At 44.2% G+C, this 24,582-nt stretch overlaps 1 protein-coding gene across 1 annotated transcript in view; it reads left to right on the top strand.

Moving 5' to 3' along the window:
* ccdc3a (coiled-coil domain containing 3a) overlaps positions 1-24,582 on the top strand; it is a 73,919-nt gene that overhangs the window by 11,078 nt on the left and 38,259 nt on the right. Inside the window, exon 2 of the mRNA XM_072241429.1 lies at positions 10,353-10,527. Coding sequence (XP_072097530.1) covers positions 10,353-10,527 — 175 coding nt within the window. The remainder of the gene's footprint in view (positions 1-10,352; positions 10,528-24,582) is intronic.

Raw genomic sequence — 24,582 nt, forward strand, 5'->3', positions numbered from 1 at the left:
AGGTTGGTTTACAGACTCCAGTTTCCTCCTCCTAAAGTCAATAATCTGCCCCTTGATCTTGCTGATATTGAGTAAGAAGTTGTTGTTGTGGCACCTCGGCCAGATTTTCAGTCTTCCTCCCATACGCTGATTCATCACCACCTTAGCTTTGGCCAACAACAGTGGCGTCATCAGCAAACTTAAATATGGCATTGGAGCTGTGCTTATCCTCACAAAAGCAAGTAGAGCAGGGGCTAAGTACAGAGCCTTTTGGTGCCCCTATGCTGATGGTGACCGTAGAGGAGATGTTGCCAATCTGAACTGATGGGTCTGCAAGGGAGAAAATCAAGGATCCTGTTGCACAAGGAGGTATTGTGGCTTAGGTTGTTGAAACTTATTGATTAGTTTGGAGAGAATGATAGTATTGAATGTCAAGCTGTAGTCAATGAAGAGCATTCTGAAGTATGCTGTTTCTTTGTACAGATGTTCCAGGGTTGAGTGAAGAGGCAATGAAATGACATCAGTTGATCTGTTGTAATGATAGGCAAATTGAAAGGGATCCAAGTTGCTTCTCAAGCAGGAGTTGATATTTGAGATATTGTGGAATGTGTTTTATCACCAGCCTCTCAAAAACACTCCATCACAGTGGATGTAAGTGCTACCAGATGATAGTCATTGAGGCAGGTTACCACGTTCTTCTTAGGCACAGGTATAATTGAAGCCTTTTGATGCAGGTGGGTACTTCAGACTGCTGAAGTGAGAGTTTAAAGATAACGGTAAACTCTTCTGCCAGTGATCAGCACAGGTCTTTAGTACTTAACTAGGTAGCCCAGCTGGCCCAGATCCTTTCTGTGGGTTTACCTTCCTGAAGGATGCTCTCATGTCAGCCTCAGAGATCACAGGGTCACCAGGGGCTGTCAAAGTTCATGAAGATACCTCCATGTTCTGACGGTCAAAGAAAGCATAAAAGGCATTGAGTTTATCTGGGAGTGAAACGTTGTTTCCTATGTCACTTTCTTTCACTTTGTAGGTAGTGATAACGGTCAAGCCCGCCACAGCTGCTGAGCATCATTCAGTAGTTTCAAGTTTGGTCCAGACTTGATGTATCTTGCCTGTTTAAAGGTGCTATATCTGTATGCTTGGGAGTTAAGTTCACTGAGTCCTTCAAAAGATCATGAAATTGCTTGTTCACAAAGATGGTTCAAAGCTACATTATTTGAAGGGAAATTACAGGCTGCAGATTACAGTGAGAGCGGTTCGGGAGAAGCATATTTAGCAGTTTTGGAAGCTGCTTACAATGCATTGCAGTGTTTCACCAGTGTCATCTTGCCAAATCAGCAGAGATCACAGAGGGGGAGTAGTGAGACAGGGTCTTACTGAACTCTCACTGAAGAAAAGATTTAGACTCCTTTAGGGTGGGGATACCTTGAAGAGATTTCACAATGGAGCAGCACATTGATTTTTAGTGCCGCTATCAGTAAACACAAAACGGCATACCCTGACGCCTTTCAAATCATTTTCATGGACTTCACTGAGACTTGTTTGAAGAAATCTCTACCCAATTATCAGCAGCATATCTGCAATACCAGGGGTCCTAACACACTTTATCCATAAAGCCAGTGACCTCAAATACTACTTTGAAAGCATTTTTAACTTGTCCCCCAAAGACACGACTGTATACTTCCAGATCACTCGCTCTGAAATAGTGTAATTAATTTATTTTGTCTCTCTTAATTCCTCATAACGAAGTGTATCACTTTTATATTTTTCTTCAGTCTGTCTAATTCTTCCTGCAGTTGCTGTCCCTCTTATTCGCGCAATTGCAAAGATTTAGGCCATTTGAAATCTTTGTCATGAAGGCATCAATATTGAAATCTAGGCCACCAATCTACATCAGGACAGCACTAACAATAACTTCAGGAAATAATTTTAAATACTTCCTTCCCTTTCAGATAAAAAACAACATAGCTTTCTGGCTTTCTTTCAACTTTACAACTGAGGTTTTCTAAGGATTATATCTCCAATTTCATCCACAAAGCAGTTTTCCTGGAATGAATTCCTATTTTGTTTAGCGAGTAGACACTTCCTTTCTTTTAGTTGCTATGCAGATAAATACAAACACAAGAGATTCTGCAGATGCTGGAAATCCAAAGCAACACACACAAAATGCTGAAGGAACTCAGCAGGTCAGGCAGCATCCATGGAGAGGAATGAACAATTGTCATATTTGGGCTGAGACCCTTTATCAGGACTGGAAAGGGAGGGGGATGAAGCCAGAGAAAGAAATTGAAGGGAGGGGAAGGAGTACAAGCTGACAGGTGATGGGTGAGATCGGGTGGAGGACGGGACATGAAGTGAGATGCTGGGAGGTGATAGATAGAAATGACAGAGGGCTGAAGAAGGAGAGGGCAGTGGTCCCAGGGAGAAAAGGAGGGAGATGGGGAACCAGGAGGAGGAAGGAGGCGAGGGGCAAGTCATGAGGGCAGGGGAGGAAAAAGGGAAGACTGTATGTCTTCAGGCTCCTGTACCTCTTTCCTGCTGATAATAATGAGAAAAGGACATGTCTCAATTGGCGAGGGTCCTCAATGATGCATGCCACCTTCTTGAAGGAAGGCTTTCTGAAGATGTCCTCAGTGGTGGGAGGATTGTGTCCGTGATGGAGCTGGCTGCATCTACTACCCTCGGAAGCCTCCTTTGATCTGGTGTATCAGGGCCTTCAACTCATGCTGTAAAGAGTTACACTAACTGCCATGCTACCATGCCACCATGGTGTATAAGGCGATAAGAGGCATAGAGAGAGTGGATACCCCAGTGACGTTTTCTCAGAGCAGTAATGGCTGATATAGGGGGGCATAATTTTAAGGTGATGAGTGGACAGTATGGGGGGGGGGTTGTCAGAGGTTTTTTTTTCACAGAGAGAGTGGGTGTATGGGGTGGTGGTAGAGGCAGATACATTTGGGATATTTCAGAAGTTCTTAGATAAGAACATGGATAACAGAACAATAGGGGTCTATGTAGGAGGGAAAGATTCGATTGATCTTAGAGTAAGTTAAAAGGTCGGCACAACATCCTGGGCTGAAGGGTCCGTACTTTGCTGTACTCTTCTACATTCTGAAAAGACTGACAAGCAACCGATGTGCAAAAATGATAAGTTGTGCAGGAAAAAAACCAAGGAAACAAATTATACTGTGAACATGAATTCTAAAGAGTCCTTGGAAGTGAGCCTGTAGTTTGTAAAATCAGTTCAGAGCAGTGGCGATTGAAGTTATCGACACTGGTTCAGGAGCCCGATGGTTGTAGGGTAATAACTGTACCTGAATGGTGGTGTGGGACCGAAGGCTTCTGTACCTCCTGCCTGATGGTAGTAGCATGAAGAGAATGTGGCCTCATTGGTCTGGGTCCTTGATCGATTGAGCGCCATCTGCTACTTCTCAGCCCAGCACTGTATTCCGTCATGCCTGGGAGTCCAGAGCATTCAGAGAAAGCCATGCATGTTTGAGTGCAGCCACATGCAGACAGGAACTGTAGGGTGCAAGGGGCTCCCTTTCTGATGAATAGTAGAGAACTGGCTATATTTTACGATAGTCTAAAACTTTTTCTGATGTGGATTTGCAAATGATCAGATTTACTGAACTGTATATTCCATCAAGACCATATGACCAGCAGGAACAGGATTTAGGCCTCACAGCCCATTGAGTTTTCTCCACCATCCCATTAAAGATATATTTTTCTTCCTTTCTCATGCCTTTCCCCAGCTTGCATGATGGTTTTGAACTTGTGTGCTCTATGTTGTAATCCTAACAATTAAATTTAAAATGTAACATATCTAAAATAGAGCACGTCAGGCAGCACCTGTTTGAGAGGGAATCTGTGGCCAGTGAGGCATTTTTGGCTCTTTTATTATCCACAGTCATCAGGTACAATATAGAGGAGACACAAGAGACAGTTCAAGAACTTATCAGGGTAGTTGATGAGGCCAATGTGGGACCTATGGACTTTGCTAGAAGAGAGGTAAGTGGAGCTTGACTTGCTGTGCTGTTGGGCATGTTATGCAATCATTCTGCTGTTTATGTCCCTTTTGGAGATTAGGTACTTTGTGCCTTCCCAGATCCCCTCTTCAAGATGGGTGGCATGATAGCATTGTGGTTTGTGCAATGCTTTACAGCCAGCTGTAAGACCGGGGTTGAAATCCTACGCTGTCTATAAGGAGTTTGCAGGTTCTCCATGTGACCATGTGGATTTCCTCTGGTTTCCTCCCACATTCCAAAGATTGACAGGTTAGGGTTAGGGATTTATGAGCATGCTGCATTGGTGCTGGAAACATGGTGACCCTTGTGGGCTCTTCCCCAGCATATTCTCAGATGTTGATCATTGACACAAATGGTTCATCTTACTCTGTTTTAAAGCAAATTTGACAAATAAAGCCAAAGCCAAAGGCTTGGGCCTAAAATTCCCATGAATCCCTGAGGTGGTATACTTGTTCAAAAGTAATTTTCTCTGACTTTCTGTAAATCTCTTCCAGTGATGGAGCACAGGATAGGACGTTGGATTCGGGAGACTGGAGTTGGGCTTGAGGGTGATATGACCCACTAATGATTCAGATTATTTAATTCTTAGATTAGACTATTTAATTGCTATTTTCTTTTAACAATTAATTGCTTGCATTTTATGTAATTACTTGTGCATGTAACTGTTTAGTATGTTTCCTGGTGAGCACAGTATGTCTATTCATTTGTTCAGTGTGCCCGCTAGTGGTTACATTTGTATGATTCCGGAAAGCTCTGGAAGATTCCCTGACGCTGTATTATTTGAATAGTAGCAATCTGGTTGACTGTTATATGCAAATTTGAGTGGAATGTTTCTTATCTATGAAAAGAGCTGCCCCAGGTTGGGTGCCATCAACTTCATATTCTTTTGCCTTGTCCTCTCTTCAATTTCTAGACCTCTATTCCTGTCTGTTTTCAACTTTCTTTGTTTTATTTATGCTTAATGAAATGATCGTGAAACAACAACTGTTGCGCCTCTTTCCTGACTTCTGAAAGAACTTGGGATTAAAAACCTCAGAATTCAACACCACCCAGTAGATTTGGTTGAACACAATCAATGCGTGTAGCTGGGCAAGTTGATCTTGTTTCACTTCTGCCAATGGATTAGGATTTAGCAGAGATGCCATTACTGACACCCCTCCAATATTCTGAAGTACTTGCTCTGAGTTATGTATAAGCTGGATAAAAGTGTAGAATTGTTACTTTACTTCCAATTTTCTTATACTTTGACATTTCTAGGCTCGCTCCTATTTTTATAAATATAAAAATAAGCTTTATTTGTCGCATGTACATTGAAAAATCGAAACATACAGTGAAATGCATAATTTGCATCAAATCAAATCAGTGACCATTGTGCCAGGAGCGGTCTGCAAGTGTTGCACACTTCTTACGCCACCATAGCATGCCCGCAATTTGCAAAGCCTAACCTTGCGACTTTAGAATGTGGGAGGAAGCTGGAGCACCCAGAGAAAACCCACACAGTCACAGGGAGAACATAGAGACTCCATACAGATGGTTGTGGGAATCGAACCCTGATTGATCATTGGCGCAGTAAAGCAATTGCACTAACCGCTACGATACCGTCCTATATAGTCACCTCAGAATGTGTAATTGTTCAATGAATTTTCCAGTAATCATTGCATAGCTGATTTTGTATTTCTAGAACTTTCTCAGTTTTTCTATTGCAGGTGTCATGCCACTTAAATCTGGCTATTTTGTAGGTTAACTGTTATCACTGGAATGATGTTGTCTTTATAGTTGGAGCTGGGGTTGAAAGAGGATGACCGTGCCTTCTTTGTGGTCAGAGAAAGACTTGTCCAATAAGGCCCTTCCCACCATTGAGAATATCTACAAGGAGCACTGTTGCAGCAAAGCAGCATCCGTCATCAAGGACCCCAACCATCCAGGCCATGCTCTCTTCTCTCTGCTGCCATCAGAAAGGAAGCACAAGAGCCATCAGGTTCTTGAAGCAGATGGCCCCCAATACAGAACTGATTCCATACAGTGTGGGCTCACTTTCAAGGACTATTCAGATGTAGATTCATTTATTTATCACGTTTGATTGAGACATGACTGCGCAGGGGCGTGGACGTCAACAGGTTAGACCAGCGGGAAGAGTTTAAAAGGGGACAATTTTTTCTTCAGTGGTTTGATCGAGGCACGACTGCGCAAGCAATGTTGCCTGGATTGGGGAACATGCCTTATGAGAATAGGTTGAGTGAACTCGGCCTTTTCTCCTCGGAGCGGCAGAAGATGAGAGGTGACCTGATAGAGGTGTATAAGATGTTGAGAGGCATTGATTGTGTGGATACTCAGAGGCTTTTTCCCAGGGCACGGTTTTAAGGTGCTTGGAAGTAGGTATAGAGGAGATGTCAGGGGTAAATTTTTTATGCAGAGTGGTGAGTGCATGGAATGGGCTGCCGGCAATGGTGGTGGAGGCGGATACCATAGGGTCTTTTAAGAGACTCCTGGATAGTTACATGGAGCTTAGAAAAATGGAGGGCTATGGGTAACCCTAGGTAATTTCTAAAGTAAGTACATGTTTGGCACAGTATTGTGGGCCAAAGGGCCTGTATTGTGCTGTAGATTTTCTATGTTTCTTTGTATACATCAAAACATACAGTGAAATGTGTCATTTGCATTGACGACCAACACAACGTAAGGATGTGCTGGGGGCAGCCAGCAAGTGTCGCCAATCTAGCATGCCCACAATGATCAAGCAGCGATAACAACAGCAAAATAAGCTCTTTTCCTCCCTCCCATCCATCTCCTACTCACGCACACAGTTCTCCAAACCCAGCACAGGCCACCTCTGAGCCTCCAGCCTCTGACTTCACTGGTGGACTTGTAGATTCAGGACTTCAACGATTGGGTCAAAAGTGAGATGAAGTTACTCATTTGTACCTCTGCACCATGTTTTAGCACCTCACTGGGGAATTTGTCTGCCTTGAACCTACCGACAATATAACATAATGCAGCCCCAGTTCCTCAGTGATATCACTGATTGAAGCATTGTGGGAGAGAACCATTGAGACAGCACAAGATGTGCACTGCTGTTGGAAGAAGTCCCCTGTACTCAAGTGATTCATTCTCCTTCTCTCCCTCTCCCCCTCCCTCTCCCCCCTCTCTCCCCCTCTCTCTCCCCATCCCTCTCCCCCCTCTCTCTCCCCTCTCCCCTCTCCCCTCTCCCTTCTCCCGTCTCCCCCACCCTCCCCCTCCCTCCTCCTCTCTCCCTCTCTTTCTCTCCCTCTCAGTGCTCGAGTCAGGGGACTTGGAGAAGCGATGAAGAAGATTGTAACACTGGACAGTGAGCTGCCGGTCTCCCACTCTCGTTGTTGCTAGAGCAATCTCTGTCTAAGGACTGTTTTATATTTATATACATATAAAAGTCTATAGGTTATGGGAAGAGTTCAGTGAAGGACTGAGTGAAGCTGAGTGAGGTTATCCCCTCTGGTTCAAGAGCCTGATGGTTGAAGGGTAATAACCGTTCCTGAAACTGGTGGTGCCAGTCCTGAGGCTCCTGTACCACCTTCCTGGTGGCAGTGGCAAGAAGAGAGCGTGGCCTGGATGGTGGGGGTCTTTAATGATGGATATTGCTTTCCTGTAGATGCACTCAATGGTGGAGCTGACTTTACTTGTGATGCACTGGGCCATATCCACTACTTTTTGTAGGCGCTTCCATACAATGGCATTGGTGTTTTCATGCCAGGCTACGATGCAACCAGTCAGTATTCTCTCTACCACATATCTTTAGAAGTTTGTCAAAATTTTAGATGATACGCCGAACCATCGCAAACTTCTAAGAAAGTAGAGACTCTGCCATACTTTCTTTGTAATAGCACTTACTGTATGGGCCGGACCCAGGACAGATCCTCTGAAGTTATGAGACTGAAGAAAGTAAAGTTGCTGACCCTCTCCGCCTCTGATCCCCTGATGAGAACTAGCTCATGGACGTCTGGTTTCCTCTTCCTCAAGACAATAATCAGCTTCTTGGTCTTGCTGATGTTGTGTGGGAGCTTGTTGTTAAGGTACCACTCAGCCAGATTTTCAATCTCCCTCCTAAATTCTGATATGTCACCACTTTTACTTTGCCCAATGACAGTGGTGTTGTCAGCAAACTTAAGTATTGCAATGGAGCTGTGCTTAACCTCACAGTCGTAAGTGTAAAGCAAGTAGAGCAGGGGCTAAGTACACAGACTGGTGTTGCATCTATGCTGATGGAGATCGTGGAGGAGATGTTGTTGCCAATCTGAACTGACTGGGCCCGCAAGGGAGGAAATTGAGGATCCAGTTGTACAAGGAGGTATTAAGGCCTAGGACTTGATGTTTATTGATTAGGTTTGAGGGGATGATAGTATTGAATGCCAAGCTGCAATCAATGAAGAACATCTTGATGTATGCATCTTTGTTGTCCAGACATTCCAGGATTGAGCAGAGAGCCAATGAATTGGCATCTGCCATTGACCTGTTGTGAGTGTAGACAAATTGGTCTGGATCCAAGTTGCTTCTCAGGGAGGAGTTGACATGTTTCATCACCAACCTCTTGTACGCCATGGTAGTATGGGTAGCATAGCGGACAGCATAACGCTTTATACTGCCAGTTGTAAAACTGGGATTTGATTCCTACAGCTGACTGTAAGGAGTTTGTACGTCCTCTCCATGACTACATGGGTTTCCTCTGGGTGCTCCGGTTTCCTCCCACATTCTTAAGAGGCATGAGTTAGGGCTAGCAAGTTGTGGGAATGCTATGTTGTCACCAGAACCATGGCAACACTTGTGGGCTGTCCCCAGCACATCTTCAATGTAAACAATGCATTTCACTGTACGTTTTGTTATTTTGGTGTACACTGGGCAAGTAAATTTAACATGTGACAAATAATAAATCTAACTGAATCTTGTACACCTCTATCAAGTTACCCCTCATCCTCCTTTGCTCCAAAGAGAAAAGTCCTTGTTTGCCTGTTCTCTTCTCATAAGACATGCCCTCCCTTCCAGGCAGCGTCCTGGTAAATCTCTTCTGCACCCTCTCTAACGCTTCCATATTCTTCCTATAATGAAGTGATCAGAACTTGTAAAGAAAATCTTGCATGAAAATAATTTCCTTAAAAAACTTCTTTATGCTGTTATTTCATCGTCCTGTTATTAGTGCTTTACTGTTAGAATATTTAGTCTGCTGAGCATTTTGGGCATGCTACATTGGCGCTGAACTGTGTGGTGACATTTGCAGGCTGCCCCCAGCTCCTTGGGTGTGTTGGCTGCTCTCGCAAGCAATGCATTTCATTGAGTTTCCCTGTAAATGTGATAAATCTGAATCTGAATATAAAGGTCAAAGGTTCACTTTGTTATCGAAGTATGTATGCGGAATACAACTCTGAGATTTGTCTTCTCCAGATAGCCATAAAGTACAGAAAACCACAGAAGTAGTTGAAAGAAAGACATCAATCTGCCCCACCGCATGAAAAGAAAACAAAAACTCGCAAACCCTAAACCCCTCAAGCCCTCCCTCACACAAAAGCCAACAAATTGGAACATCAAACCTCTAGCCTGCAAATCGCTAACAAGAAAGAATGGGAGAGAGCATTAAAAAAAAAGAACTGAAAGAGGCCAATATGAACTACAGTTAGTTTCAACTACAGTCCAATTCATAAATTTCAGAATTTTGATAACATCCCTGAGGGCAGTGACACGAGCCAGCAGTCCCTCCGAGGACAGCAACACGAACTGGCGGTCCCTCTGAGGGAAATTGGCTGCACAGCTTGAAGGGCTGGAAATGCCAATTTTGCAGTGTATCTCTAAATAAATAAATACGGAATATGATTGTGAAAAGATTAATGTTGTTCAGCTCAGCTAGTTAAAAAGAACGAACAAGTCACACTGAGATGCCTCGCGGTAGACATTCTCAAGGTATCCGGGAAAGCCAGCTGCTGATTAGGAGGTCAAAGACAACCCAATAAATAAAGGGCTACTTTAACCTATCTGATAGAATGTCCCATAGACCTTTACGACTGTGAGAGTTTTTTTGAAGTAGAACCACCGTTGTAACATAAGAAACACATTGGCACAAACCAATGTGATAATGGTAAATAATCCACTTGAGGGCCAAGACACAGAGGGATAATTTCCCTCTTCTTCTTCCAAACAACACAATGGATTTTTAATTTTTATTATTTTTTTTAAATTTAAAGATACAACACGGTACAGAGCCCAACAAGCCCAATCTGCCAGTTATACCCACATGACCAATTAACCTACTAACCCGTACATCTTTGAAATGTGATAAATTAATCTGAATATAAATTTAGGAGCTTTACTCTTTATGTTTTGCAGGATGGATGACAATTATAACATACTTCCACATGGAGTTAACTTTCAGGATGCTATTTTTCCAGACACCACGGAGAACAGGAAGATGTTTTCCAGTTTATTCCAGTTCTCTAATTGTACACAAGGTCAACAGCTCCAAACATACACAGCTGACTGGGAGGTCCAAGAAGATCACAGGGTAAGGTTGCCATCTGCTGGCCATCATTATGGGTTATTCAGTTCCCATTGATTTGGTCAGTGTTATAAGATCTTTAAACCATTATTATTGCTTGCAAGCCAATATTTGTGACATCTCATTTTACATTTTTAGCAGTAAATCGGAATACTAATGTATTTGGGTGCCATGGTAACGTAGCATGACGCTATTACAACTTGTGGCATCGGAGTTCAATCCCAGGATCCTCTGATCCTCTGTAAAGAGTTTGTACATCTTCCCCACAGGATGCCTGGTTTTCCTCCTGGGGGGGTGCCTGGTTTCCTCCTACAGTCTAAAGACGCCCTGGTTAGTAGGTTAATTGGTCATTGCTATGATTAGGCCTAGGGTTACATTGGGGGTTGCCAGCGGCGCGGCTCGAAGGGCTGGAAGGGCTTATTCTGCACTGTATCTCAAAATAAACAAAAAAATTATGGAATATGATTGAATGTGAAAAGATTAATGTGGTTCAGCTCAGTTAGCTAAAGAGAATAAACAAGAGATTCTGCAGATGCTGGAAATCCGGAGTAACACCCACAAAATGCTAGAGGAGCTCAGCTGGTCAGGCAGCATCCATGGCAAGGGACAAAGTGTCTTGTCCCAAAACATCGGCTGTTTACTCCTCTCCACAGATGCTGCCCGACCTGCTGAGTTCCTCCAGCATTTTCTGTAGTTCAAAAGATATTATATACTGTATGCCAGAATAAATTGGCTCAGTAAGACATAAAGATTAGCTTTATTTGTCACAAGTACATCGCAACATACCGCGAAATGTGTTGTTTGCAGTAATGACCAGCACAGTCCGAGGATATGCTTCGGGCAGCCTGCAAGTGTTGAAATACTTCCAGCGGCAACATAGCATGCCCACAAGTTACTAATCCAGATCCTTGCACCGTTCGAATGTGGGAGGGATCCAGATCACCTGGAGAAAACTTACTCAGTCATGGGGGGAGCATGCAAACTCCTCATAGGCAGCAGCTGGAATTGAACCAGAGTTGCAGGCACCGTTATGCTAACCATTATGCTACCACGGTGCCCTTTCGTTTGTTCTTCCATTCCTTTTTTTTCATTAAGCTGATGGTAATTCAATTCCAACCAAGTGTATATTGATTGTTTAAACTCTGCAGCCTTGGTGATTACCGATTGAGGTTCAATTCCCGTTAAAGAGTTTGTATGTTCGCCCCGTGACCACATGGATTTCCTCCAAGCGCTCCTGTTTCCACCCCCCCCCCCATACATTCCAAAACCATACGGGTTAGGATTAGTGAGTTGTGAGCATGCTATGTTGGCATTGGAGGCATGGCGACACTTGCGGGCTGCCCCAGTACGTGCTTGGACTGTGTTGGCCCTTGACGCAAATGAAGCATTTCACTGTATGCTTCGAAGTACATGTGACAAATAGAGTTCATCTCTGCTGCCTTTGAATAATAAGGAAGATGTTGTACCTGGTACGTTTTAGCTCTGCATAAGCTGATGTGATGACTCACTGTCATATGGTAGAATGAAAGTTGACCTGTACGTGAAGGAGGGTAAATGGAGAAATGTTATTGTGGTAACACACATAAAAGTTGCTGGTGAATGCAGCAGGCCAGGCAGCATCTCTAGGAAGAGGTGCAGTCGACGTTTCAGGCCGAGACCCTTCATCAGGACTTCGTAGAGATGCTGCCTGGCCTGCTGCGTGCACCAGCAACTTTTATGTGTGTTGCTTGAATTTCCAGCATCTGCAGAATTCCTGTTGTTAATGTTATTGTGGTGTTGTCACTGCTGGCTTATTGCTAGTTCATTCGGAAAAGTCTCCATCTCCTTACACCTCTGCCTTCCGGATCAGTGCCTTAACTGGTTCACTTTCCCTGTCTTTTGGCAGTGTTCCACGGTTCAGTTCATTTCCTTTTCACCATCCAGGAGAGGTGATACACCCTGTGTCATCAGATCAGGAAACTGAGGGCATTGGGGAACTGGCACAGAAGAGGAGATAAGACGGGGTAGTTGAGCCCTGATCATAGAGTCATTGACCACTATAGCACAGAAACAGGCCCTTTGGCCCATCTAGTCCCTGCTGAACTGTTTCTCTGTCTAGTCCCATTCACCAGCAGCTGGAATTAAGCCCTCCATTCCCTCTCCACCATGTATGTACCTATCCAAACTTCTCTCAAGTGCTGCAATCGAACCTGCATCCACCAAATCCGCTGGCATCCCGTTTCACACTCGCACCAACCTCTGGATTACTCGAGGGAACCTGAGGGAAACTTCTTCACTCAGACCGCCCAGGAAGAGACGAGGCTGTTTCTGTGCTGCAAAAAGTCCAAGGCTAGTCAAACAGGGTTTGTGGAGAAAGCGTTAATGCTTCAATCCCATGACTGTTTATCAGAATCCTTCATCCGGAATTTCAGAGGGAATGTCGAACGTATTTAGTCCTAGTCATAGAGCACTACAGCACAGGATCAGGCCCTTCGGCCCATCTATTCCGTGCCAAATTGTTATTATTCATAATCACATTGACCCACACCTGGACCATTGCCTTCCATAATCCTCCCATTCATGTACTCATCCAAACTTTCCTTAAGTGTTACAGTCAAACCTATATACACCTGGCAGCTTGTTCCACACTCACACCAACCTCTGAATGAATTTCCCTCTCGTGTTACCCTTAAATATTTCACCTTTCACCCTTAACCCATGACTTCTAGTTCTAGTCTCACCCAACATTAGTGGGAAAAAAGCCTGCATGCATTAACCCTATCTATACCCCTCAAAATTGTGCATACATTTTTATTTATCCTCGTACAGTCACCGGATCATGAGCCGACGGCAATGGGGAAAATGGCAGAGAAGAGCAGATGAGGCCAGGGGCAGATCAGCACTGATCATGTTGAAAGGTGGGAAAGGCTTGAGGGGCCGAGTGGCCTACTCTGTTCCTATTTTCAAAGTCACTTTGAGTTTATTGTCATATAAACAAGTGTAAGCAACAATTGATTCTGGTTCGAATACATGTATGCACAGGTGCAATGAAAAACTTACTTGCAGCAGCATCTCAGACACATATCATCAGATAAAGATTAGCTTTGATCTTTATCGTCTGATAAAGACTAGCTTTATTTGTCACAGGTACTTTGAAACATCAAAACATACAGTGAAATGCATCGTTTGCAGAAACAACCAACACAGTCCGTGCATGTGCTGGGGGCAGCCCGCAAGTGTCAACATGCTTCTGGCACCAACATATAATACCCGCAACTCACTAACCCTTTGCAACGTCGGAGGAAACCAGAGCACCGGGAGGAAATCCATGTACTCAGAGGGAAAACGTACAGGCTCCTTACAGACGGTGGCGGAGATTGAACCTGGGTTGCTGGTGCTGTAAATGGAGCAGCATTCACAAGAAAAGCACAAATTTTATACAATTTTTACAAGTACAGTCTTTATGTTCCACTCTAGTTTTATTTTTTGGAGAGTTTCTAACCAGACTAATAAGCAAAATAACCAAGACTGGCATTGCAAACAACGCACATAAATTCCTAAACACGAGATTCTGCAGATGCTACAAATCCATAGCAACACGCACAAAATGCTGGAGGAACTCAGCAGGTCAGGCAGCACCTATGGAAATGAATAAACAGTCGACATTTTGGGCTGAGACCTTTCATCACGACTGCAGAGGAGGGGGAGGATGCCAGAATAAGATGGTGTGGGGGAGGGCACGGAGTACAAGTTAGAAGTGACAGCTGAAGCCCAGTGGGTGGTGAGGGGATGAGGTAAGAAGCTGGGAGGTGATAGGTGGAAAAGACAATGGGCTGGAGAAGAAGGAATCTGATAGGAGAGGAGAGTGGACAATGGGAGAAAAGGAAGGAGGTGGTAGAGGCAGGTGAGGAGAGGAGGTAAGAGTCCTGGGTGGGGAATTGAAGAGGGAAGGGGGGGGATATAAACAGTGTTCTTCTGTTTGTAGAAGTAGAGTGCTTAAAGGCACGAGGATCATGAATGCTGATGTTTAGAGGGATTGGAACACAGAAGGTTACCGTGCAGGCTCAGCAAACAATTAGGAAGGCAACTAGATCATTAGGCATTATAAAATGAGGCAAGATTTCAAGTTCAAATTCAAGTTTATTGTCAGCTGACTGTACATATATACAACAAAGTGAAACAACATTCCTCCAGACCATGGTGCACCTTCAAAGCATATCATACACAGCACATAAAAACAAACTATTGCTATGAATAAAGTAATAAGATATAATTTTAAATGCATGTAGTGGGCAGCACAGATAAACAGTGAACAGTATTCATCCCTGAAGAAGGTGGCAGAGTTTGACATCGAAACATCGGTTATAATCAATACCTGTACTTGCTGGAAGCCTGAGATGAGTTTATTTGCCATATACGTCGGGAAAGCACTAGATCTTTTTTCCGTAATCAGCTTGCTGTCCTAGTGATGATAACTTGGCGGTGGCAGGGTATTCATTTGTCTCAAAGCAACAGGGAAGTAGCTGTTACCCAGTCTGGCAGTCCCATTCCTCCTTTTCCTGTACCTCCATCCTGACAGTAGTGGGTCAAAGGGATTGTGAGATGGGTGGTGAGGATCCTCAGCAATGCTTTGGGCCCTTCGTTCTGCAACGTTCCCAGTAAATTACTGCAGGTCCGCTGGAGAGGTTGAAGCCTGGTAAACACAAAATTCTCTGCAGATGCTGGGGTCAAAGCAACACTCTCAACACGCTGGAGGAACTCAGCAGGCCGGGCAGCATCCGTGGAAACGATCAGTGAACGTTTCAGGCCGGAACCCTTCGTCAGGACTGAAGAGGGAAGGGGCAGAGGCCCTATAAAGAAGGTGGGGGGAGGATGGGAAGGAGAAGGCTGGTAGGTTCCAGGTGAAAAACCAGTAAGGGGAAAGATAAAGGGGTGGGGGAGGGGAAGCAGGGAGGTGATAGGCTGGTACACCCCTTTATCTTTCCCCTTACTGGTTTTTCACCTGGAACCTACCAGCCTTCTCCTTCCCACCCTCCCCCCACCTTCTTTACAGGGCCTCTGCCCCTTCCCTCTACAGTCCTGACGAAGGGTTCCGGCCCAAAATGTTGACTGATCGTTTCCACGGATGCTGCCCGACCTGCTGAAGCCTGGTGTCTGCAGACCCGGTTCCAAGTCTGCTGGAGGCCTGACCCGGGGTTAAAGGGCTGTGAATGTGCATGGGTAGGAGGGAGGAATGGGCCTTGGCCTTGCCTTTGCTGTTATGTTCTGTGTTGTCCTGCTGAGCGTTGTGGGCATGCAATGTTGCCGTCTGAAGGTGTGGCGACTCTTGCGAGCTGCCCCCAGCACACCCCCGGGAGTGTTGGTTGCCGAGGTAAGTGACACATTTCACTGTGTGTTTGATGTACGTGTGACAAATAAACTTGAATCTTGAATATTAATCTTAAAGGCTTTCTACAACTGTACAGGGCATTGGCGCATCTACACTTGGAGTGCTGTGTTGCAGTTTTGGATTAATGAAGGAAGCATTTTTGATGTTCTGGTGTACACACGGTGGATGTAGAGAGGATGTGGTTGTGGGTTTCTCAAACTGTTTAGAAACAAGGATGAGATGAGGGTGGGAAGTAGATGGAACTCTCTGCTTCAAAGTGCAGTGGAAATGGATTATCGGAACAGTTTTAAAGCAAAGGTGGTCAGATGAGTTCTCAATAAGCCAGGGTGCAAACATTTACTTGAGATGTGTCAAGCTATATTTCATTAGGAGTTTGAGGAGATTTGGTACGTCACCAAAGACTCTAGTAAGTTTCCACAGATATAACATGGAGAGCATTCTAACTGGCTGCATCACTGTCTCATACGGAGGGGCCACTGCACAGGATCAGAAAAAGGTGAAGAGGGTTGTAAACTCATCCAGCTCCACCATAGGCACTAGCCTTCCCACTATCGAGGACATCTTTAAAAGGTGATGCCTCAAGAAGGCAGCGTCCATTATTGAGGACCCTGGCCATCTGAGACATGCCCTCTTCTCACTACTACCATCAGAGAGGAGGTACAGGAGCCTGAAGACACACACTCAACATTTTAGGAATAGCTTCTTCCCCTCCACCATTAGATTTCTGAATGGTCCATGAACATTGCATCACTATTTTGCTCTGTTTTTGAACTATTTATCTTTTTAAATATATTATTTAATTGTAACATATCAATTTTGTACGTATTCCACTGCTTTACAGTAACACAGCAAGGAAGAAGCTTTTTGGAAAGATTAGAATATCTTTATTTGTCACACGTACATCAAAACATGCAGTGAAATTCGTCAAAGATCAACACAGTCCAAGGATGTGCTGGGGGCATCCCGCAAGAGATGCCATGCCTCCAGTGCCAACGTTGCATGCCCACAACTCACTAACCCTAACCTGTATGTCTGGAATGTGGGAGGAAACCTGAGCACCCAGAGGAAACCCCCATGTTCATGGTGAGAACGTACAAACTCCTTACAGACAGCAGCGGAAATCGAACACTTATCTTACAGCTGGCCCTATAAAGCGATTGTGCTCATCACTGCACCACTGTGCTGCCCCGTCTAATTTGACAATGTAGTTTAGAAAACCATTGCACATCAGTACAGAATTAGAAATTTCAATTGTAAGCCCATTCAGATGCACATTACTCTCTGAGATGCCCTACAGTAAACTGCTCAAAGTGCACTTGCCTGTATTAGTCGAGGAATTGAGTTCAAGAGGCAAGAAGTTACATTGCATAATTATAAAACTCCAATAAGGAGTATTGCATTCAATTCTGGTTGCCTCATCATAGGAAAGATATGGAGGCGTTGGTGCAGAAGAGGTTCGCCAGGATGTTGCCGGGAATAAAGGGCATGTCCTGTGAGGAGAGGTTATACAAATTCGTGTTGTTTTCCCTGGAGTGTCAGAGGTTGAGTGAGACCTGATTGCAGTTTATGAGATGATGAGAGGAATAGAGAGAATAGATGGCCAGAATCTTTTTCCAGAGTCAAAATGTCTCACACTAGAGTGCATGTATTTCAGATGTGAAGGGACAATTCAAAGGAGACATGTGGGACGAGTTATTTTTATATGGAGACTGGTGGGAGCCTGTTCTGTGGTCTTTCCACACCGAGACCTTGCTGTGACTGCAACAAGCTTCAGTACGCCCCCAGCACGTACTCCTGCAGCTTGGAACATGCTAGTCGGCAACATTCCTCTACGCACATCTTGCTACAGTTGGACAGCTACATGGATAGAAAAGGTTTAGGGGGACATAGGTCAAACACAGACACATGGGGAGCACGATGCTGGAAATCCAGAGCAACACACACAAAATGCTGGAGGAACTCAGCAGGTCAGGAAGCATCAATGGAAATGAATCAATAGTTGACGTTTTGGGCAAGACCCTACTTCAGGACTAGAAAGGAAGGGGGAAGAGGCCAGAATGTTACCTGGGTTTCATCTCCTAAGTTACAGAGAAAGGTTGAACAAGTTGGGCCTTTATTCTTTGGAACATAGAAGGTTGAGGGGGGACTTGATAGAGGTATTTAAAATTATGAGGGGGATAGATAGAGTTGACGTGGATAGGCTTTTTCCATTGAGAGTGGGGGAGATTCAAATGAGAGAATGTGAGTTGAGAGTTAAGGGGCAAAATTTTAGGGGTAACATGAGGGGGAACTTCTTTACTCAGAGAGTGGTAGCTGTGTGGAACGAGCTTCCAGCAGAAGTGGTTGAGGCAGGTTCGATGTTGTCGTTTAAAGTTAAATTGGACAGCTATATGGACAGGAAAGGAATGAAAGGTTATGGGCTGAGTGCAGGTCGGTGGGACTAGGTGAGAGTAAGAGTTCGGCACGGACTAGAAGGGCCGAGATGGCCTGTTTTTGTGCTGTAATTGTTATATGGTTATGTGGTTGTAATAAGAAGGTAGGGGGAGGGGAAGGAGAACAAGCTGGAAGGTGATAGGTGAAGCTGGGTGGGTGGGAGTGGGGGTGGGGGATAGGGGATGAGGTAAAAAGCTGGGAGGTGATAGGGAAGAACAAAGGGGCTGGAAAAGAAGGAATCTGATAGGAGAGGAGAGCGGATCATTGGAGAAAGGGAAGGATGAGAGGCACCGGGTAGGTGATATGTAGGTGAAGGTAAGAGGGTAGAGTGGGAAATTTAAAAAGAGAGAAGGGGGAGTGAAGACAATTTATTGTAAGTTGGAGAAATCGATGTTTATGCCATTAGGTTGGAGGCTACTTGGATGGAATATCAGGTGTTGCTCCTCCAACTTGAGAGTGGCCTCATCGTGGAAGAAGAGGAGGCCATGGATCAACATGTCGGAATGGGAATAGGATTAAGATGGTTGGCCACTGGAAAATTCTGCTTTTTGCGGATGGAGCAGAAGTGGCTCAGAAAGATGTTTTGTTTAGCATAGTCAAGTTGGGCTGAAGGGCCTATTTCTGTGCTGTATAGCTCTATTTCAAACAGTCTGTCTCATTTGACTTTGATCCCTTCATTTAAATACTATGACAGGCTGTCTTTAGATATTTAATTCACTGGCCATTTGGGATTCGAATGATAATGAACACTTGGAACTCTAAAGAAGAGCTGTGATGAGTTGATATCAGACTAATCGTGTTTCATTCAGTGTTTAAGAGCCCAGACAATTTTCCAAATGAAGACCACTTCAAGGCCGCTGCCACAGGGCAGAAAGTCCTAGAGCACTCAACAACAACCCATTTCTGTCCACATTACATTTCTGCCATTGACACTAAAGCTTAGCAAGATGTCAACAAATCAGGGTGTTTAGAGAACAAATATTTTTATTTGCAGGCAGAGAAAAAAGTCTACAGACATGCCCTTTAAACTGTGTTTTATTAACCATCCCTGTAACAAATCTGGTTAGCGATAAAGGAACATAAACATTGCTACAGGGATTACCAAATAGCTACTAATCTTCAGAGGGGAAAAGGGTTTAAGCACCAGGGGGTTGTAAGCTTATGACCCCTGAGCAATAAGTTTGTAAGAGAGTGCTTGTAAAAGCTCTTCACCAGTCCGAAAGGAGCTAACAGCAAATTAGTACTGATGTAAAATTCTACCAGGAATCAGAATCAAAATCAAGTTTATTATTGCTGACATGTGTAGTGAACCATCCCCCTCTGCGAATACACGGTTCCTCCGTAGAAAGAGTTAAGTGCACCAAGTTCCTGGGCGTTCACATCACAGACGACCTCACCTCCCTGACCAAGAAGCAATGATTGAGGCAAGCAAGTCTACCCCCTACCCCCATCTTAACTGCATTTTGCAAGAGCAATATTGTTGCACTTCCATCTGGTATGGGAGCAGCCGAACATTGGACTGGAAGGACTGAGAGATTATAGGGGTCTCCATACCGTACGATATTGATATTAATGTTTCGAGTGTTTCGGTGACCCCATGGATAGTGTAGTTGGTGGTTTACTTGGCAAGATACGGAAATAGATTGCCAGGCCTTTCTTCTGCACAGATACTGTCTGCTGCCCAGGTTGGGACCCAGCTGGATTCGAATTCAGGACCATCTGCCTTGAAGTCCAGTGCTGATGCCACTACGCCACCAACCAGTCCTAATCTAAAGGACTAAAACAGATATGTTTCAACAATCGATGGGCCCAAATAAAGGTATCATTGTATCTGTGCTTCAGTGAATAGATTTTAACAAGCTTTGGACTGCACAATCTGAACAAAGAATATATCAAACACAGGAGATTCTGCATATGCTAAAGAATCCCCTTTCCTCCTCTCCCACCCACTCACATACACAGTCAGAACTTCAACCCCAGAATAGCCACTTCCAGGCCTCCAGTCCTTGGCCCCGGACTCTCAGACCCACAGACATCAGGCCTCTGACCTCCAGACAAGCTGAGCCAGGGCAACACACACAAAATGCTGGAGGAACTCAGCAGGTCAGGCAGCATCCATAGAAGTGAATAAACAGTCAATGTTTTGGGCCAAGACTCTTCATCTGGACTGGAATATCTTAATGTGACCTCTCTGGGTTAGCAAAGTTGCCTCTTAAGATGAAGCAAGATGTCTGACGTTTGGGAAGGGATAAGTGGTGGGATATTATTTTATGGACATTTCCTTCTGAACCATGGAGTTGTACAGCTTAGAAACAGGTCCTTCAGCCCAGATTTTCCAGGCTAACTTTGATGACCACATCATGGAAACCATCTGACCCTCCACATAGATAGGACCCAAGGTTAGGATTGAACTTGGGTAGCTGGAGCTGTGAAGCAATGGCTCTACCTGCTGCAACAACATGCTGCCAGTTAAGCTTCATTTACTTCTGGTAAGATAGCAGCACGCTTGGACGCAGCAGCTTCTACGGGGCCAACCAAAGCTGTTATTATCTTTTTTTAAAACATTTTACTTTTTCATATTCATTCATTCAATATGCACCATGTCTTATGACATAGGCGATCATGGTCTTGACCATGATTGTTCATATATGTAATATAGCTATCATTATATGTGCCTTGTGCTGTGTGTGACTGTTGGTATTGTGTTTTGCACCTTGGTCCCAGAGTAACACTGTTTCATTTTGCTATATTCATGGGTATTCATGCATGGTTGAAAGGCAATTAAACTTGAACTTCACTTGACCTTATTGCTGTGGGTTTGAAGAGGTTGAAAGCTTCAAATTTCTCAGAGTGAACATCACTAATAGCTTGGCCTGGTCCGACCCCACTCAGATGTCACGACCAAGAAACCTCACTAATGCCTTCACTTCCTCAAGAGGCTACAGTTATTTGGCATGTGCCTGTTGACCTTTACCAGTTTTCTTAGGGATGCGCCATAGATGCCTGGGTGCATCATGGTTTTGTACAGCAACTGCTCTGCCTGTGACCGCAGGATGTTGTGGGCACAGATCAGCGCATCATGGAAACCAGCTCCTTCTCCATGGACTTTGTCTATACTACTCACTGCCTCAGTAAAGCAGCCAGTTCAATTCAAGACCTCATCCAACCTGGACATTCTCTCTTCTCCCTGTCCCATTGTGCAGAAGATACAAGAGCCTGAAAAAAAAGCACGCACCAACAGGCTCAAGAACAGCTGAAGGGCCCTGATGAAAGATCTTGGCCCAAAGCATCGACTTTATATTCGCCTCCATAGATGCCACCTAACCTGCTGAGTTCCTCCAGCATTGTGTGTGTGTTACTCAAGGACAGCCTCTACTCTGTTACAAGACTATTGAATGGTTCTCTAGTACAATAAAATGAACTTTTGACCTTGCAATTTACCTCATGATGATCTTGCACCTTATTGTCTACCTACATTGCACTTTCTGTAACTGTTGCACTTTATTCTGCATTGTTATTGTTTTTCTTGTTGCACTTTATTCTGCATTGTTATTGTTTTTCCTTGTTCTACCTCAATGCATTGTGCAATGAATTGATCTGTATGAACAGGAAAGAACATAGAACACAGAATAGTACAGCACAGTACAGGCCCTTCAGCCCACAATGTTGTGCCGACCCTCAAACCCTGCCTCCCATATAATCCCCCACCTTAAATTCCTCCATATACCTGTCTAGTAGTTTCTTAAATTTCACTAGTGTATCTGCCTCCACCACTGACTCAGGCAGTGCATTCCACGCACCAACCACTCTCTGAGTAAAAAACCTTCCTCTAATATCCCCCTTGAACTTCCCACCCCTTACCTTAAAGCCATGTCCTCTTGTATTGAGCAGTGGTGCCCTGGGGAAGAGGCGCTGGCTATCCACTCTATCTATTCCTCTTAATATCTTGTACACCTCTATCATATCTCCTCTCATCCTCCTTCTCTCCAAAGAGTAAAGCCCTAGCTCCCTTAATCTCTGATCATAATCCATACTCTCTAAACCAGCATCCTGGTAAATCTCCACTGTACCCTTTCCAATGCTTCCACATCCTTCCTATAGTGAGGCGACAGAACTGGACACAATACTCCAAGTGTGACCTAACCAGAGTTTTATAGAGCTGCATAATTACCTCGTGACTCTTAAACTCTATCCCTCGATTTATGAAAGCTAACACCCCATAAGCTTTCTTAACTACCCTATCTACCTGTGAGGCAACTTTCAGCGATCTGTGGACATGTACCCCTAGATCCCTCTGCTCCTCCACACTACCAAGTATCCTGCCATTTACTTTGTACTCTGCCTTGGAGTTTGTCCTTCCAAAGTGTACCACCTCACACTTCTCCGGGTTGAACTCCATCTGCCACTTCTCAGCCCACTTCTGCATCCTATCAATGTCTCTCTGCAATCTTCGACAATCCTCTACACTATCCACAACACCACCAGCCTTTGTGTCATCTCCAAACTTGCCAACCCATCCTTCTACACCCACATCCAGGTCGTTAATAAAAATCACGAAAAGTAGAGGTCCCAGAACAGATCCTTGTGGGACACCACTAGTTACAACCCTCCAATCCGAATGTACTCCCACCACCACAGCCCTCTGCCTTCTGCAGGCAAGCCAATTCTGCATTCACCTGGCCAAACTTCCCTGGATTCCATGCATTCTGACCTTCTGAATAAGCCTACTGTGCGGAAACTTGTCAAATGCCTTACTAAAATCCATACAGATCACATCCACTGCACTACCCTCATCTATATGCCTGGTCACCTCCTCAAAGAACTCTATCAGGTTTGTCAGACACGATCTGCCCTTCACAAAGCTATGCTGACTGTCCCTGATCAGACCATGATTCTCTAAATGCCCATAGATCCTATCTCTAAGAATCTTTTCCAACAGCTTTCCTGCCACAGACGTAAGGCCCACTGTTCTATAACTACCCAGACTATCCCTACTACCTTTTTTGAACAAGGGGACAAGATTCGCCTCCCTCCAATCCTCTGGTACCATTCCCGTGGACAACGAGGACGTAAAGATCCTACACGAGTGTAAGGACTTTCTTATCTATCTGGGATGTTGGCTGGTCCACGAGGATTTGCTAGAACTGTCACAGATGCATTTCAACCTGGTATGGAAACTGCTTTGCTCTGGGATGTCAGAATGCCTGCCATCTTGGCTATTCCCTTTTTTTTCCTTCTAATATGCAGGAGCTTGAAGACCCAGATGACAGGATTCAAGAGCAGCTTCTTCCCCACTGCTATTAATCACCTGAACCAATCACCATTTTTACATCCCCTTCCCAGTGGAGCTGCCACACTCATGAACCCTTAACTTTACCTCTTCTGCTAATCTCACTTCAGTATTTCTTTTTGCTCTGCCAGTTTGCTACGTTGCACCATTCCATTGATTTCCATTAACGATAATTTAAATCAAGTAGCAATGAAACAAGACATTCATATACTTGATATCTCACATCTTTCCCAGTGTTTTTATACAGTGTTGCCAGAAAGTTTGTAAACCCTGTAGAACCCTCTCCACTTCTTCATAAATATGACCCAAAAGGTGATCAAATCTTCACATAACTAGATAAAGAGAACCCAATCAAAAAAACAACAAAAAACACCACACTTGTTCATCCATTTGAGAAAAATGATCCAATATTACACGTATTTGTTGAAAAAAGTATGTGAACCTTTGCCTTCAGTACAGCAATAACTCAACAAAATATTTCTGGTAGCTGTTGATCACTCCTGCACATGGGCTTGTAGGAATTTTAGGTCATTCTTCCTTATAAACTTACTTCAACTCTGATATGTTGGTGGGCTTCCTTGCGTGAACTGCTTGCTTCAGGTCAGGGCACAACATTTCTATAGGATTAAGGACAGGACTTTGACTCGGCCATTCCAAAAACATGAAATTTCTTCTTTTTAAACTACACCCTATCCTCATTATATGCGGGGTGGGGGGGATGCGTTCTTCGCAGGTGACACATAGTATGGAACATGTATAATGTGAATAATTATTTAAATGGAGAAAATAGGGATGCGTTCTGGAGGACTTCCTAAATATGTTTTATCTGTCATTTATTCACATTTTCATACCAATATGACACAAAAGCAGTACCACAAGGCAACATTCGTATTAGATTTAATCAATTAAGATAATATTCAACATAATAAATCATAGAAAGTTAACATACTAGTGTGTACAGTACTCACCA

Source organism: Mobula birostris, chromosome 23 (assembly GCF_030028105.1).
Source record: "Mobula birostris isolate sMobBir1 chromosome 23, sMobBir1.hap1, whole genome shotgun sequence".
NCBI lineage: Eukaryota > Metazoa > Chordata > Chondrichthyes > Myliobatiformes > Myliobatidae > Mobula > Mobula birostris.